At 41.3% G+C, this 18493-nt stretch overlaps 1 protein-coding gene across 1 annotated transcript in view; it reads left to right on the top strand.

Annotated features, from left to right (window-relative positions):
* LOC138503248 (uromodulin-like) overlaps window positions 1-17508 on the top strand; it is a 147631-nt gene extending 130123 nt beyond the window's left edge. Inside the window, exons 5-6 of the mRNA XM_069622841.1 lie at window positions 5735-5895; window positions 17152-17508. Of these exons, the coding sequence (XP_069478942.1) occupies window positions 5735-5895; window positions 17152-17305 (315 nt within the window). The 3' untranslated portion in view covers window positions 17306-17508. The remainder of the gene's footprint in view (window positions 1-5734; window positions 5896-17151) is intronic.
* The last annotated feature ends 985 nt before the right edge of the window (window positions 17509-18493 follow it).

Genomic DNA, 18493 nt, shown 5'->3' with positions numbered 1-18493 from the left:
GCTCATTATTCATTTGACCTTTCAATTTCAAATATCTACTCCCCATAATCCAGAATACCACCACAATGTCACATTTCAGGCACTTTTTCAATAAATTGGCCCCTCTTGATTTCGAGTGATATGTCCTTGAGTATTCGCTGTCAAAATCAGTTTCAGAATCCTTCCTGAATGTTTTAATAAAACAGTGGCCAGTTTTTAAGTATCAGTTTCCTTGATGGACAAACCATGTTTGTTGAAAGTAGTTACACAGACAATCTTTTGTCATTCAACCCTCTGTCAATGGCGCTAGACCTAAGAATGTCAGTCCTGTCTCTATAGCAGGCTATTTTTAACAATCCTGTAAGAACATTTTTAGCATCTATCTGCTCTAAACCTCCCTTTCTGGACCTGAAGCAATCAGACCTTTTCTTACAATCACAGTGGAGTCTAAAGCACTAGCCAAATGGAAGATTGTTCTTAAGTAATTGAGGGAATTCATTTGAGGACTACAAAAACATGTCGCTATCCATCTCTTTGCTGTATAGAGTACTGAATATCTTGCCATCCTCATTTTTATCATAATGTCCAAAAATGGTAACTAATTCTGAGCATGCGTCATTGCGAATTTATGATTTTCATTCTGGGTATTTAACCAGCAATGGAAAAAACGGTGATCTTGTTTAGTACCATGCCATATCAAAATGATTTAATCTATGAATCTTTCCAATAGACAGATTTTAGAAAAAAAGGGATTGTTCTCATCACAATCTAATTTTCTTCAAATATTGACATGTACAGATTAGCTCATTTGGGTGTAAATGCTGCACTCATTGCTGTTCTAAATCTGAGCATAGAATTTGCCCTCATAGCAAAAAGGTTTCTCTGTAATGCAATTCTCAGGCAATCTATGATAAATTCTATAGAAACTTTGTGTGGTGGTGTTCTTTAATTGTCACAGGTGCCCTCAAGAACCCACCAACTCCCAAAGACCTTTTAAGTGTTTGCATTGAAATAATGGAGAAGTGGCTCACTAAGAGCCGTCTCTCTCTCTCTCTCCCTCTCTCTCTCATCTTCCCTGGACAAATCCCTTGGTAGCCGAGGTGTCCCTAAAACCCAGGGTGGTCACTAGAGATCAGTAACCACATCTGTCTAATGACTGACTGACTAACTATGAGCGCCGATGGGCAAACACCATGTCTCTCTCTCTCTGAGTCCCTCTGGGACTTCCCTGGTGGATCTTAAGCTGCTTCCCATAATTCAAAATACAATGAAGAAGTGGTGCCTTCCAATCACCTGGGTCTCTTTTGATATTCCTTGCACACTCTTATATTTCTCCTCCCGATGTTCTGTCCTCTTAATCCCTTCCACTCTCCTCCCTTATCTTCCTCCCACTCTTTTGTCCCTCCCTCATCTCTGCCCTCCAATGTTCTTGTTCTTACCGTCGTCCGCTTTTTACTGCTACTTTCCCCTTTCGCCAAGCTACTACTCTCCACACTAGTACTGTCTCCTCTCCACACTACTACTCTTCCTTCTCCACAGCAGCACCATTCCCTCTCTGCACTACTAATCTACACTGCCGTCCCATATCTTCTACCAAAGTCACCCTCCTTTCACTCCGAGTCACTTGCTCAGTTAATCATATTCGCCTCCTACTCTTCCTCTGTTAGCATCACTCACCTTGCATACACACACACACACACACACGCACACACACACACACACACGGGTTACAGGCTAAAAAAAGTATATAGCGAGTGTTAAACGCTACCCCTTTTGTGTACGTGTGTCTGCATTTCTGGGATGCGCACATTTATTTTAATATGCCATTATGCATGTGGCTGCTGACATTCGCTGCATGATTTTGGACCAACATCGGCTCCTACCTGCTGTTTAATTTGGTATGTATTTTGAGAGAGAAGGATTTATGCTTCCTTGTACAGTGTCTCTGCATTTGAGGAATTTTTGAAGCTTGAAACAGATGACCTATCACATATGGATTTACCTGATAGTATACAGGTATTTGTTGTAGATTATTTGGATTTGTTGCATTGCGTGTGGGGTATACAGCTGTTCTTATGTCATATTTATATTTATTACAGACGTTGTTGTGGCCCTGAGGAAGACGTCTAAACTGCTTGTCTTAGTCGAAACTAGTCGCTGACCATGGTAGCTTTATTATTTTTTTTTTTCTGTTTAACAGCGCTTTGGTTTGGCTAATGGTTTGAGGAATGTGCTGTTTTTCACATTTTTATCGAAATACTACTGTTGACTAGTTGGCCTTTTTCATGATGGCTTCTGGGACTAGGGGTGGATGTGCCATCTTCTGATTGCGCTCCACTCCAGCCACACTTTTCATTGCATACATCCAAAAATGTTATTTTTGAGTTTTATTAGCATTTTAGTAACGTTTACATGTTAGGCATTTTTTGTATTGTGTTAGTATTATCTGTGTGCACCAACCTTGTATTGTGGCCAATATTTTGGCAAGTTATTTCTGTATGAAATGCATGTTAATTTGTATGTCTATTGATTATGTTGTATATTTTTAGTAAAATAGCGTGAATAAATATTTGCTGTTTTTCCATAAAGGCCCTACAAGATTTCTGTTATATAAGTGAGAGGAATTTTTTCCTTGTGCTATCAACTTTTTAGTATACTATATTTAGAGTCAAGACATGCTATGAAGACATTGTGTGTTTTTCACAGTATACGCAGGTCTGCCGGCATTTGGAAATGACATCCTAAAAATATAGTCTATTTTAGAGTTCATATGTCAGCTGGTGTCTACTAACGGCAGCGTTTCAAAGGTGCAGTCAATGTAAGTGTTCGTATCATGACTTTGTGGAACATCTGCAGTGCAGGTCTGGGTTACGGACCACTCCATGGTTCTGCCGAAGGTAGTATTAGTTGCACAGTCTATGTCCGGGTGGTGTAGAGCATGTGGATTGTCGGGGTGCTGTGCAGATCATTCCATGGCCCTGATGATCCGTGCCGGCTCTTTTACTGTGGGCGTTGCACATTCTTGCTTCTGCCTCCAGGACTTCTGGGAGTTGTAGTCCTAGGGGAAAAAGAGAACAATTCTGGCCAGCATTGTGCACCACAGGCATGGGTCAGGAAAAAGTGGTCCTTAGCTCATTTAACCATGCACAGGTGGAAGGGACAGAAACTAGGGCCCTCCCGACTCCCATACTCCACCTCTGTGGCAGGACTGGCTCTGGTAAAGACCCTGGTAGGCCTCTGGTCCAAGGTTGAGAGGGTCCCTATCCCCTCTTGGAAGCGTCAGGTCATGAACCCTGTCACACTATTAAAGCAGACTTCTATAGCTTCAATAGCATCCTCCTGGCGAATACTATTGGACAATGATTCCACATTCAAGGATACTAAATTCTCACTTTTATCATTGAAATCTAGGCCTTCAGTTAAGTCTATCAAATCACTGGTGTCTTGTAGAAAGGCTGTGGTGCAAGTGGCTAGCGCTTTCAAAACAAAATCAATATATTTGCTAAGTAGTTCAATCAATGAAGTACATCCCGACACAATGGGTCTTCCTGGGGATGTGTGTAATTTTTATGAATTTTTGGAGGACTGTTAAAGACTGTGGTGCTTGGACACTTGTGGTTCAAAAAGTCAAATTCCTTATTGCAGATTGTTCTTATTATCTTTGGCTGCACCTATCAGTTCCTCCATTTGGATTATGGTTCAGATTATGGATTATGCTGATAGTTTTCTGGAAAATCGAGCCGTTCAAGAACAGTTTTTCCATATTGTTCTACACTCATCAAGATTAAACCACCTCTGTTTTCTTCTGGTTTTATGATAATTTCTGTATCCGATCTAAGATCTTTAAGTGCAGGCCACTTTGCGTTAGAAAGGGTTTTCATGTTATTTCTGATGGAGCCAGACAAAATTCTTTCAATACCCTGCAATGTCCTTGTTATTCATAGAAGTCAAGATTTCTGGAGGCATCATGTTCTAAGATTAAAAAAAGGAGGGACATTTAAGTCCAGATATGCTATGTTCCTCTGTGTGCTCATTATTTTCAAAAAGTTCCTGTAAGCTAATTTCAATATCCATGTTAGATGGAATCTGGGATGCTACAAATTAAAGACCTTTTAAATGCATTCTGAAGGCCTCTTGTGACCCGATTGCGTACATTTGTCTGTTCGAAGTCTCTGGCCGCCTTTTGGCCTTGTACTAAGAAAGGCCTTTGCTAACACTGGAGTCTGGGATCGATTGCTTGCATTTGTATTTTCTTGCTCTGATGGTTTACGGGGGACCTTTCTGAAACAGTCACCAATTTCCTTTTATAGGTACTTCTTTTATTGTTTTTTGAAGGACAACACTTGGAGATTGTGTGTATTCCGCTGGGAGACATGATTATACAATTTCCTTGCTATAGTCTTTTATGTCACACATTTCCTTTGAGGATTTTTGCCTTGAGGTGTCGGTTTGAAATGTTTCAATTTTGTAAATTGATTTGTGTTCAGCTTTCAGCAGCCTCAGTGATTGCACTATTAAGCAAACATTTCTATTCAGCTTCTGATAATGTTTGTAGAATTCTGTCACTATGTTTTTTTGTTGTTGAAATTATTATGGTCTTAAAGTCCCTACGCTAAATGAAACATAATGAGTTCTTGACTTGCAAACTGAATGGAATTATATTAGCCTTCACGTAGTCTCTAAGGAAATGTGCATGTAATTCTATTATAAATTGTTTCTTTTTTAATTTAGTAAAGGAATCTCCTGTGATATCACTGATAGATGATGTTTGGGCTCCTATATTATCAAACAATGAATGACCTTGTATGCGGTCCAGAGGTTCTTGTTCTATGTAGCCAAAAGCATTCCGCTCTGCCATATAAATTTAATGCAGATCAGTCAAATGTAATTTGGATATACACATAACATTATTGACAAATCGCTCAAACTGCCAAATGCACCATTGGTGACACTTTATTATGGTGAAATTCAATTGTACATTTTCCATTCCCACCATGGCCTCTTTCACCACTGCCCTGTCATGAGTACGTTGCCACCTTTTCAAAAAGTCTCTCTTCCCTTCTTATCATCCGTCCCATTTCTCCCAATAGCCTTCGGGTTACCACTCGATCCCTCTTAGCCGAGCATGTTTTTCAAGGGCTAGATTCTTATTGTTGGAGGACAAAGGGTACAAAGCTTACAAGAGTCCCATGGACCACATGCAAGGGGGGTGATCATGACCTTGGGCCTCTTGCTGGCATTCCCTCCAGCTGTAAATTCCTAAACCTCCTGCAGAGGTTTTTATAGATTTATTAAGGGTCCTGATGCCTTAGCTTGTTCTTCAAAGTGAATGGTCAGGTATCCCCAACAAAGGTACCAAATACTTTTGCCCGAGAACCAAGTAGGTTCTTTTGGCGTGGTCTGCATCCTATGCAAATAAAGGCCTCTCCTGCTGGACCTGGTCGTGTCTTACTAAGTAAGGGTACCATCTAAGGCGCAAAGAAGTGGATCATTTCACAAGATGCACCAACCTGTATGGCAACAAAATATTTTTGTCGGAATGGCAGTCAAACCGAGAAGCAACCATAACTGTATTTCTGTTTATGTAGAGTGGATTTACTAACTTATGAATAAATATTGTGTATTTTGCAATGCATGTTTCGTTGTACTTTCATTAAGACATTGTGGAAATGTGTATTTTCTATGGAAAATACATAGAAATACAATGACAAGACACTTCCTTCCCTTTGTGTGACCTCTTTTGCTCTCTTTCCAGATGAATGGGTCCCATGTCATCATTTCCAATGCCCTCACAATCCCAGCTCAGGTGCTCTCTAGTGGAATCATCATGAAGAACAACGCCAGCATCAGCTTCTCCTGCGCGTATCCACTTGCGATGCAGGCGGCTATGCTGCCACCCCTGAAAGTGGTTTCAGAGTGAGTACTGGCACGTTCTCATCCCCGCATTTTCATGATTCTGAATGTGGTCCCTGTGACAGTGCATTCACTTTACCCTGCTCTAATGGCCTCGTTGTGCAGACTCCCCTTCTAATGTCTATGGAAGTGCAGGTACCTCTCAAAAAATAGCTTGCATCTGGCAATACTTCTGATGGCCCCATCTTCTAAATGTTCATGGTTTAGAGGGCCCTTTTACCCCTTCTTTCTCCCTATCCCCATACATGGCAGTTATAACATTCTGTATACCTGCAGATCCGACACCCCCACCACACTGATATGATATATGTATGATTCAGAGAGACATTTCCACAACCACCACCTAAAATGTCAAAACTGCCTTAGTACATTAACCTAGCCCCACTTTAATAGTTTCATGTCTCCCCCCCCCCTGGAAGTGCCTCCATAGTACCTTCACCACCCTCTCCATGAATATTTCCATCAGTAGGGATTTACCGTCAGGAAAGTAATACAGACAAATCATAGTTATATATGGCTGACCTGGGAGAACCCATGGATAATTGTGATTTGGCACAACTACATTGTCCTTCCATTTTAGGAAGATAACTCAGGGGCAACGTGCTCACCTTGCAAGCAAGACAACACAGAGCAACACAGGTTTGATCCCCAGGTCCACGCTTAGAAACCTCTTGGTATTAAGTGCATTATAAATAACCTATCATATCAGATCAGATCATACCTATGCACCATCCGACTATGGTCTGAGTTTCTCCCACTACACCCCCACTAATACAATGCTGTTCCCCTCCACTTCCCACAGAGACTGGTAACAAAGAGTACTCTAAACCTGCCTTTCCACTAATGCTGTCATGTAGTACACCACCTAGCTGCTACCACCCAGGAGTGTGTCGTATCTGTGTGCACCTACCTTGCCACTTAAACCTGTAGAATGCAGACATCCTTTCCTGGATCCCGACCCCTGTGTGTATGTTGACAAAACACTTACCTGAATATGCTCTTCACTATGCTGCTCTCATGATACAGACAGTAATGCTGCCCATGAACATGGTTGCAGTGTACATCATTACAGTAGACAAACTACTCCCTCGCATTTTGCCTACACTTAACTCCCTATCTGATAACCTGGATAACCTGGATCCTAGCCTCCTAGTTGAAGAATGCAACAAAATCATGAACAAAACTCTTGACAACATTGCCTTGCTAAAACTTAGAAATAGTAAACCTAAAAGCCACCTAAACAATTGGTTCACTCCCCACCTAAACAACCTTAGACTACAAAAAAGAAAATGTGAAACTGCTTGGAAACTTCATCCCACTGCAGGAAACAAATTAAAGCTAATAAATACCTCATCCCAATACAATAAAGAGATCCTTTCGGCCAAACGAGAAACCTACAACAATAGAATTACACAAGCGAATTCTAGTATGAAGGAGCTGTTCATTATACTAAAAGAACTAGAAAACCCCATCACATCTCAAGATAACTGTGTCAAAGATAAAACGTGGTGCTCTGATATCCAGCATGCGCTAGCAAACAAAGTCTTAAACCTCCAAAAGAAGATAGAACTAAAGAAAGCATCACTAAGTACCTCGACACCTCCCAACATAATAGCACCACCTAGAATCAAACCCACCACCCAATTTCACTTTTTCCGTAATTTCTGTAACAGAGGTTGAGAAAGTTATTTTAGGACTCAAACCATCCAACTGTAAAGGTGAACTTTGCCCAGCACAACTCATCAAAGATTCCGCTAGGGTTCTAGCACCTTTTATCACTAGACTGATTAATGCCTCCTTCACAACCGGCACGATTCCCAGGAACCTTAAGGAATCCTGGGTACTCCCACTCCTTAAGAAGCAAACTCTAGACCCGTCCATACCAACCAATTACAAGCCTATCACCATGTCGTGATCTGGGCAAAATCTTCCTCGGGGCCAGCCCTTTGAGAGCAAAAAATACCCAATTCAGCCCAAAATACAGGTTCTATTGTGCTGAGCAGTGATCTCATGCTAGTGACAAATGACACCTTCAAATAAGTTTTAGCATATTTATTCTAAGCAGTGAATTTCATATACATTTGGGATTCAAGTTAGAGAATATTACAAAGCATAAAACTTAGCATAAAACTTAGAGAAATGCAAAATATAGTGAAACATGGAACTTAGATAAACATAGAGAAACATAGAGAAATATAGAGAAACATAGAGAAACACAGTCTTACGTCCCTTTAATCAGCACTGGGAGACCCTGGCCCTCATAAGCTAGCTGTAAACAAGCCCCGCTCAGAGAACAGTGCTGCAGGACGCCGTCAGAGCCAATTCCGGGCACTTGACCTTGCACGAACCAAGTCCACAGGACGATCTCCCACCCGAGTCATGTGAGCATGTGTATTTTATAATCTCGTGCTGCCCGTCCGTGACTCACAGTTCCAGAACTTTCCCTGTGCAAAATATAGGCTGGCTCATGGAAAAAACCCAACTCTGTTAATTTCCACTGCTCCGTCTGAGCCCCACCCTGGCTCCCATCTGCGAAACCTCAGGAATGTCTTATCAGAGCCTTCCCAGAGAAAAGGAAGATTAGCTTGGGGCCAGGGCTATCGTTAGTGAGGCTGAATATTCTAAGGGAAGCAGGGATGTATTAACCCCATCTGCAAGCTCTAAAAGGCATGCACTCATAGCTTAGTGTTTATAGCGCTTAAGACTGGCTATCTAAGGTGCCATAATGTTCCAAACACTCCAAAAATACCTATTAGCTACAGAGCTAGGGCCCTCTCCCTGCCTGTCTATCAACAATGCATAATGTGACCTATCACTCATACTAGGCCTGCATATTCCTTGTAGCTCACTACTGCATAATGGAAGTGATACAACAGACTACTGTCAGCATTTTTAGCACATACTTTGAATACACTATTGGCTTTCAGCGGCTAATGCTGTCATCTAAAGCCCTGATTGGCAAGGTTGCAATTTCATGTATCACTACATTCCACCCCTATTCAACGTGTGTGCGACAAATGCTGACTAATACCTATCAATATAGTATTTAGTGCAGTGATAAAGGTCTTGGGGCTTTGCAAGAGGTTTAAGCAAACTACCTTCTAGCGGTTAGTTAGCGTGGCATGCAAGGTAAAACACTACCTAAATAAAAATGTACACAAAGTGAACAGTGACATATACCCTTGCCAAAACCTGGCCTACACAAAAATACCTACACAAAGTGAACATGGACATTTACTCTAGCCAAAACCTGGCCTACACAAAAATACCTAAATAATTATTGTATAACTGATTGTCAGTTAAAAAGCAGCATGCAGTTAAAATGTCAAGGCAATCCAGTGTAGTCTAATCTACAATGCACTATTGCATTTATGTATGGTTACCAATTCTAAAACCTGGCAGCCTTTCACTCTAAGGGCCTACCCTCCCCCTGATCCCAGGGCATTCAAACGTGACTATGGGCTGTGTGACTAGACACTTCCCCCATGTATGTGGAACCCAACCAGAAACCATCTAATTTCGTGAACAAGGTGAACCCATGGGCACCAGGTTGTCTAAATAAAAACAATTCTACTAATTTACATCAAGCATGGCATGTGTTATTCATGCAATCAAAAGCAAGCATTTTGATCCATATGTATGCCGGTAACTGTAGCTCTGCGTGCCAGTGTGTGGAGGATGGTCGCCCCCACTCAGTAAAAAGCCAACACCTGCTGATTAAACAATGTTTGCCATACAATGCATCGTGTGTATTTAGCAGTCTTGTTGACCTGCCCTATGGCAGAAAAAATGTCTTTATACCTAAAATTCTGCCATCTTCAGTGGTTGCCAATACTTGTAGCAGTGTTGGGCGTATCAATGAACCCCACTAGGCCAGAAGTTCTATAGCAGAGCTGGCATCAGAACCCATAGTGGCTAGCTTATTGTGCACAGTTTCTATGTCACAAGCATATAAAGCTCCTGCAATTAATGGATCTAGCTCCCTAGCTACGCGCACTCTAGTGATGGGCCATAGAAATGGACTCCATTTGTAGCAGCTTGGTAGTACTAAGGAAATATTGCCTCATGATAAATCTATGTCTAAGTGTATCACTGTAATAATGGAGGTGTGCATTACCAGCCTACAATTTACATGTTGCCTTACTACTAGAAAATCTGACATGTTCACAGTGTCTACCTATTGTGACTTGGAGAATACCCTTCTTCAAGTGGGATATCTACCATATACAATATTAGTTTTTAGCCGCAAACACCATACTACTATCCGGCAGTGGCTGTTTCATCACACCATTGTGTAAAATGCATTTAGTCAAGTTATAGTCCATAAAATCTTGGCGAGAACACTCGCTGCAGTTCTTGGTCAGAAAAACATCACATTAAACAAATTTAAACAAATCGTTGTATCCATTCACTGAAACATTTAGGCCTATGACTTCATAGACACCAGTCATATGAGTCAGTGACAAAAGATGTCTGACAATGTGCCAGGCCAGTACGCTAGCAATTCCATGTGGATACTCATTTGTAGCGCTTTTCCAAAGAATTATTCCAAATGTCTACAATCAAAAGGTGACTCTTTGCATTAGTGTGCTGGAGACAGCTGTCCCCACAAAAACATGAAACTGGTTGGTTTAACAAAAACCGTGTCACACACTGTGTCATAAAATCAAACATCAAGTCAGTCATGGTTTCATTTACCTGCCTTAAGCTGGCTGTAAAAGTATCCAGTGTTTCAAAGGTTACCATCTCAAATTAGAGCTCACACACTTGGCAGCATTACTTCAAATTAAGAATCTTAACCTACGCACAGGTGACTTTGATGTGCGCACTCAATTTATCTCAAAATAAGTTACGCTCCTGCTTGCATAATCCTGCTGCCCCAACAATTCATAAATCATTTTCCTGCCTACGTGCAACGTAGAACTTTTTTTTTTTCAAAAAGCAAAACATCTCTGATTAAAGCAATTCAGTTGGAAGAGCAAAACCATTTCGTTTTTTCAGATTCATCTCAAAAAGTGCATTTAAAAACCATTTTTCAATGTGTTAGCATTGTGGTGCATGATCTTACAGTCCACAACTCATTGTCCATAGTCCTTTAAACAAGAAAGGCAAGACATGTCAATTAAGTTATTTCCAGCAACTGAATCATTTGAATGTGTAGCATCAAATATTTGATAATTAGCCAAGTCTGCACCGTGCCAGTTCAGCAAAAGTTATTACTCTGTTGGACACCGTTCGCAGGTTGCAGAACAAATTGCAGCATTGAGTGCGGTGCAGGACGCGTTTAAAGTTGACTCGCATCTCGCAGTAACTCGCAAATTCTCTGAGACCAGTGTCACCCACATACTGCACACATTTACGCCAATAAGGACACGCTATTGTCTTGCTTTTTTGCCTAGGCAAAATACAAACAGAAATGTTAGGATGCCATTAAAAGTACAATGTCATTATTCATCAATATCAGCGTTATCCACCCCTTCCTTGAACACCACCCCCATCTTCAGAAGTCTCACCAGGTAACTACACACTTTATCATTGCTACTGCAATTATTTATCACCCGTCTGCATGTTATTGGGGGCTTATTTACATTCAACCATACGGGGTGTAACTGCCTAATCACAAACTCATTTGTGCAATGCGATCATAGTTGGTCAATGGTACCTCAGACTGATCTGTGATTTTTACAAAAGCCATATAATAAGTACCCAGGTCGCACAATGTTTTTCTTTTTCACCAAAGCAATCACGAATGCCAGGCGCCAACTTGCTTCCAGTGTCTCATGATCTTGATTTAGTTTGCCCTGCTGGCATCACTCCATTTTTCAAAGGTAAAGTCTTTCAGTCCAATACCGCCTACAGTTGCACAAGCAGCTTTGTTTATTTTTCTCCATACAGCTAGTGTCTTTCAAGCCTCTGGTTTTTTCACTTGTCATTTTCTCAAAGGGTGTTTGCTGTTTCTTGGACCACCCCTTTGAGCGCAATAGTCTAAGTCAGTTTCTTTTGTTGCTTCAACAAATCATTCATTCTTGCACTAAGCCGTGAGGCTTCTGGATCATGGCTAATGTGCAGTGTTCATGTTGTACTCCAAAGCCCCGCTCTGCATGTTGTCTCTTGCAAAACGGCTAAGCACTTTTGTCAGTATTGCTTCCATCTGGAATGCCATAATGTCTTTGTCAGTTACTCCATCCCTGGCAATGTAGCTTGCAGTTTGCCAGCTGTGTATTCTCTCTTCTCAAAGCGCCTGGAGGTTTCTTCTCCAGTGCACAGCGCTTTACTTCAGTTCACATCACATGGTGCATGGGAATACAGCTTGCACAGTAATAGCGTTTCACTTTACATCACATCACATGGTGCATGGGAATGCGGTTTGCATGGCAATGTCTGTTGGAATGGGCAGCTGTCTTTTCTTAGCCCATTCACAGGTGCACAGGTTCCCCAATGTTCAGATGTGATGTGCCCGTCTGCCATCCTGCATGCAGCGTTTGTTTTCCTTCCAGTGTTACTGGGCAAATTCTTTACTTCTGATCAGTTCTGTTATTGCATGCCGTTAGAAAGTCTCTTTTCTGCCTTTGCACCCCCTTCCTCAGTTTTCTGCTCACTGACGGTCTTTTCACAGGGGAAGGAATGCAGGAATGTCATTGTTTATCTTTCGTGTGCACCTGGCAGCGCCATGAGCACGCAGCAAGCTTATCTCTTTGCTCTATAACTCTTAAACTGTGGCAGCTTCAATGGAAAGGCACTCGTTTCAGACAGTTCATCCAGATTAACTCTTTCTTGCACTGCTCTTGTCCAGCAACTCAGAAAAGCTCCCATATCTGAAGCATCATTTCACTAAACAGAAGTGCAGTATTCTGCTTTTGTCTGCCTTCCTTTCGCGCACCTCACCCAAGACAGCTTCAAGGCACAAGCTCTGCACACACAGCAAGACTCTTATTTTCAAAAGAGGCACTTTTCTTGTCATCAGATTCTACTCCATGTAATTTTGCAAAATGTCAAAGCATCTTTAGCCTGTTTTAAACTGATTAATGTCTCATTTAAAAGGCATACGTTTTTTTTTCTCCTTCTTCCTCGTCACCTTGTAGTTTTGGTTTCACGAGCTCAATCCAATGTAATGTGTGCCTTTTCAAGAGAATCCGCAACCCACTAAATCTTTGTGCTGTCTTATCACACACAGATTTTTCATTCTGTTGTACCATTGCCAGAATATAACCACTTATTTCAGTGCATTTAAAAATAAAAATGCCATGTTTAGTGCAGCTCCCTGCACGGTTTTTTCCTGCAAGAACAACCCACACTCTGTATTGCTTGTGGGCTGTTAAATGTGTCAACAACATTTTTCACCATATATCACAGTCAACAGGTCACTATTTCCAAACATGCATCACTTATAAGGCAACAGTACAAATCCATGGCATAGCGTGGGAACAGTCAAAAATACTCCAGGGGCAATTTAGAGGCAATTTAGAAAAATATAAATTGTTTTTTCTCCCCCCAAACCATTGCAAACTGATTCTGCAATTTCAAATCAATACACAAAAAATCGAAAATCCAAATAACATTCACTCACTTTCCTTTTTTAAGTGAGTCTCTCACCCATTATAAGCATGGCACAGCTTAAAATGCAATATAACCATTTTAGTGTGTTTCCTTTAAACAGAATTCGCCACCACTAGCACATGGAATTTACAGTTGCCAAAAGAAAAAACAAACCCTTTAGGCTCTCAGCACAGATGTTACTCTTTCTCCTAAGCACGGCTCATTCCCCACGTTATTTTTCAGGAATGTCAACACTTCAAAAGCATACATCAAAAAAGCGAACCTTCGCCTCCGAACATTACAGCCCCCCACTTGCTAGCACACTGGGGCTGAGTCAATGGTTAGATTACTATTCACAATTTGCATGTCAAATCCTTGCAATTATTTTTCCCTGCCCTCATGACAGAATAGAGATGAGAACACCGTCTCACTTTGCATTTCAAATTACAACTTTAAACTGGGGAAACCGCATAATAAAATTCTTTTCTAATTGAGCATACATCTTTCTTGACCATTCATCGGAGCGCTTTAAACAAAGCCATTTCCCGCTTGTTTATCGCCTTGTACTCCCTTGGCTCCATTCCCAAGCAATAAGTCAGTCACGACTGATTTACTGAAGGGAGTCTTAACCACACAAGCTATCGGCCACGGCAAGCCGACACAACGCTGCTGTCTTTTGAAGCCTCAGAGCTGCAGTGAGACCCCCAAGGAAATGCGACAGCCTGCTCTTCACTCTACACTGTGTTCTCTCACACAATTTGTCATTTCACAGCAAGGCACTGCTCTGCACAATTCCCCAAGCTGCCACCAAATGTCGTGATCTGGGCAAAATCTTCCTCGGGGCCAGCCCTTTGAGAGCAAAAAATACCCAATTCAGCCCAAAATACAGGTTCTATTGTGCTGAGCAGTGATCTCATGCTAGTGACAAATGACACCTTCAAATAAGTTTTAGCATATTTATTCTAAGCAGTGAATTTCATATACATTTGGGATTCAAATTAGAGAATATTACAAAGCATAAAACTTAGAGAAATGCAAAATATAGTGAAACATGGAACTTAGATAAACATAGAGAAATATAGAGAAACATAGAGAAACACAGTCTTACGTCCCTTTAATCAGCACTGGGAGACCCTGGCCCTCATAAACTAGCTGTAAACAAGCCCCGCTCAGAGAACAGTGCTGCAGGACGCCGTCAGAGCCAATTCCGGGCACTTGACCTTGCACGAACCAAGTCCACAGGACGATCTCCCACCCGAGTCATGTGAGCATGTGTATTTTATAATCTCGTGCTGCCCGTCCGTGACGCACAGTTCCAGAACTTTCCCTGTGCAAAATATAGGCTGGCTCATGGAAAAAACCCAACTCTGTTAATTTCCACTGCTCCGTCTGAGCCCCACCCTGGCTCCCATCTGCGAAAGCTCAGGAATGTCTTATCAGTGCCTTCCCAGAGAAAAGGAAGATTAGCTTGGGGCCAGGGATACCGTTAGTGAGGCTGAATATTCTAAGGGAAGCAGGGATGTATTAACCCCATCTGCAAGCTCTAAAAGGCATGCACTCATAGCTTAGTGTTTATAGCGCTTAAGACTGGCTATCTAAGCGCTATATAGGTGCCCTAATGTTCCAAACACTCCAAAAATACCTATTAGCTACAGAGCTAGGGTCCTCTCCCTGCCTGTCTATCAACAATGCATAATGTGACCTATCACTCATACTAGGCCTGCATATTCCTTGTAGCTCACTACTGCATAATGGAAGTGCTACAACAGACTACTGTCAGCATTTTTAGCACATACTTTGAATACACTATTGGCTTTCAGCGGCTAATGCTGTCATCTAAAGCCCTGATTGGCAAAGTTGCAATTTCGTGTATCACTACACACCACCGTACCTTTTTTGCTGAATATCTTAGACAAGGTGGCATATATCCAACTCCAGAACTTCTTAGAACTTAACCAACTCCTAGGTTCTCATCAATCTGGTTTCCACCCATTAGATGGCACCAAAACTGCACTCATTGATCTTAAAACCCAGATTGACAAACTAAGAGACAATGGTAAACCGGCACTACTTCTTCTACTCGACCTGTCGGCGGCTTTCGACTTAGTGGACCACAAAGTCCTATGCAGCCACTTGGACTCAGCCATCCCCACTTCTCCAGTGGGACAATAGCATTGATACAATAATTCCTCAGTGACCGAACCATGAGGGCCTTCTCACCATCTGCAGCTGCAGACCACATCCCTATCACTTGTGGGGTGTCCCAGGGCTCTTGTGTCTCCCTAACACTGTATAATATTTTCACCAAGCTTCTGTTTGATGACATGGACCATCTGGGTATCACCTACACTAGTTATGCAGATGATACCCAGATCCTCCTTCCACTCACTGGGGACTATAGCAAGGACTTAACAATGGTGAATAAAATGTATAGTATCGTTCAGGCATGGATGGTCACCCACGGCCTCTGTCTGAACGATGATAAAACAGAGCTTCTCATCCTGGGAACTGTACCTCTTCTCACCAGACTGGGCATGGAATATTCATCCTTCATCATTGATGGGAACCTTATTAAGGTCGTTAAGGAAGTAAAAACTTTAGGTTTTTACTTAGATTCCACTCTATCATTTACCAAACAGGTAAATACCCTAGCCTCTTCCACAGCATATACATGTACATTAATTAGAGCAGGCAAACAGTTCCTATCCCCCAACAGTTGCCTGTCCTTAGCTAGAGCCCTGATTATATCCAAACTAGATTACTGCAATGCAGTTTACATTGGAGCGACCAAATCTACTATCAACAAAATACAGATACTCCAAAACAATACCCTCAGAGCCGCACTGAACATCTCTAAGAAAGAACATATTTCTGAGACAAGAAGGAAGTATAAATGGCTTTCCACCTATGAGAAAATCAGACTTAAGACTGCCTACCTCATTCACAAATGCCTAAACAACAAACCCTCACAATATCCAGCAGATAGATTCTCTAGAAAAACATCCACCAGACTCACGAGACAGGCGAACTCCAACTGCCTTCAGGTACCCCGCTTTAAACGCTCCACTATTGGGGGCTCCAGCTTCCCAGTCAAAGCAGCCCAATTGTGGAATGAACTACCTACCACAATGAGAACGGACCAAACTTTCACCAAATTTAGGCAAAATCTGATCAGATGGTTAATAGAGAAAGACGATAAATGAACGTACAAAACCTGATCTTACATGTAAATAACTGCTGATCTTTCTGTATATAACCTGCCTCTTCTTCCTGTATATACCCTGCCTCTACTTCCTGTATTTAACCTGTCTGGTCCTTCAAGCATATGCTTTTCATGTGGCTATTGTATGTACCCACACCATGAGCTGTTGATCACATGTTTTTCTGATACTTTGCAACCAATGTAACTTTGCACCAAGATGTATGACTTCTTACTTACCTGCGCCCTGTTACCCTCGGGTCTGGCGTGCATAATAAATACTAAACAAACAAACAAACATACCACACATTGCTTCTGCACCAAGACACTCTATCTGTAGACCTTTGCCTCGCTCAAAGCCACGTGTCCTTACATCTGCACACACAAATCCACCAGTGATGGAGATTCGGCCTGCTAGCCTAACACCTGTCTTCCAGATCAGAAACCAGGCCCAAAACCCTCAGACTCCAGGAAGCCAGTTATGGTCAGTCACCATTTTTTCATTTGTTTCTCTCTCTTTTTAGTCTCGTGGCAGTTACAGGTCCTGACGTGGCTGGAGACCAAGAACCAACAATGAACCTCTTCAAAGATGAAGGATATTTTATTCCATATGGACCATCAGAGACATTTTCTGGGGATGAGTCACTAAATGTCACAGTAATCCAGCAGAATCCGTGAGCACCAAGAGGATGTCTGATGCGGTAATCAGGAAGGAATCTTCTAGAAGCTAGTAGAGAATTAATGGAAATCAAGCAATGATGAAACTCCTAGCCAAGAGGGCGCTCTCTCTGAACCTCAAACCATTCAACAGTGCCTCTTCTCTATGGCAACCACTTTGTCATCTTTTGTTTCCTTAAAATAAAAAATATGTATGCACTTTATTGTTTTGCCAATTGTTTTGAACGTTTTATGATGGGTCTGTGTTGAAACAAGTTACGTGCATGCAGTGCATAAGTTGTTGCTTTACTTTGTAATTATTGCTGCATGGATGTAGCTTTCCGTGTAAATCGAATACAATTCAATCAATCAACTTGGGTGGAAGGGAGGGTTGAGGAGGTCTGCCTTCTATTCCTTATTGCTGAATGCAAAACTCTTTGGTACGTGGTCAGTAGATCGTATGTATTTATTGTGTTATCTGGGAGTTACATTTTATTTTTTATTAATTATTATGGTCAAGATTCATGTTCATGAGAAGGAGACTCAAATGCGCCAACCTGAATAATCAGTAACTCATGAGATGCTTGTTGGTGAGTCAATAGATGAAATAGTACATTGAAGCTAGATTGGGTTCAGAAAAAGATCCAATTTTATTTGTTGCATAAATAATAGTGCTGAATGTGGCAGGGTGTTACATTAAACCTTGTAAGATAATGATTTTTTCTTTTCTTTTCATAGTTTCCAAATACCATTTAGTTGAGTATTCTACTTAAATAAACAAATCTCTCGAGTGTTACATCACACCTTGTAAAATAATCACAGTTTCCAAATACCATTTAGTTAAGTATCCCACTCAGATAAACACTTCTCCCAACACGTTTTTCCCCATCACATGTAGTAATGGTTCATCAGGAGAGAAAAGGGTGTTCTAAGAAAAATGAAATAAAGAGAAATGAGTGTAAAGGTTTAGAACTGTTGAGGCTGTTGTCCATAGTTCATTAACACAATAAAAAAGTTTTTTTTTTAGAATTTTGCATAGGGTTAAAGCATTTGACTTACCCTGATTTATTTTGCCAAAAGATGTTTTCTTGTTAATTCCAATTGGTTAATTGAGATGATACTAAGGGTTCAATTATTTCAATGAAGATCCTGTATTAGTTTTTGTCTATAGTAGGTTCATAATGAGACTGTCCAAGGGAGAGGAAGGAG

The sequence above is a fragment of the Ambystoma mexicanum genome, chromosome 11, assembly GCF_040938575.1.
Source record: "Ambystoma mexicanum isolate Mex_15411 chromosome 11, UKY_AmexF1_1, whole genome shotgun sequence".
In the NCBI taxonomy this organism is placed as follows: domain Eukaryota; kingdom Metazoa; phylum Chordata; class Amphibia; order Caudata; family Ambystomatidae; genus Ambystoma; species Ambystoma mexicanum.
This window is presented reverse-complemented; position numbering and strand designations above follow the sequence as displayed.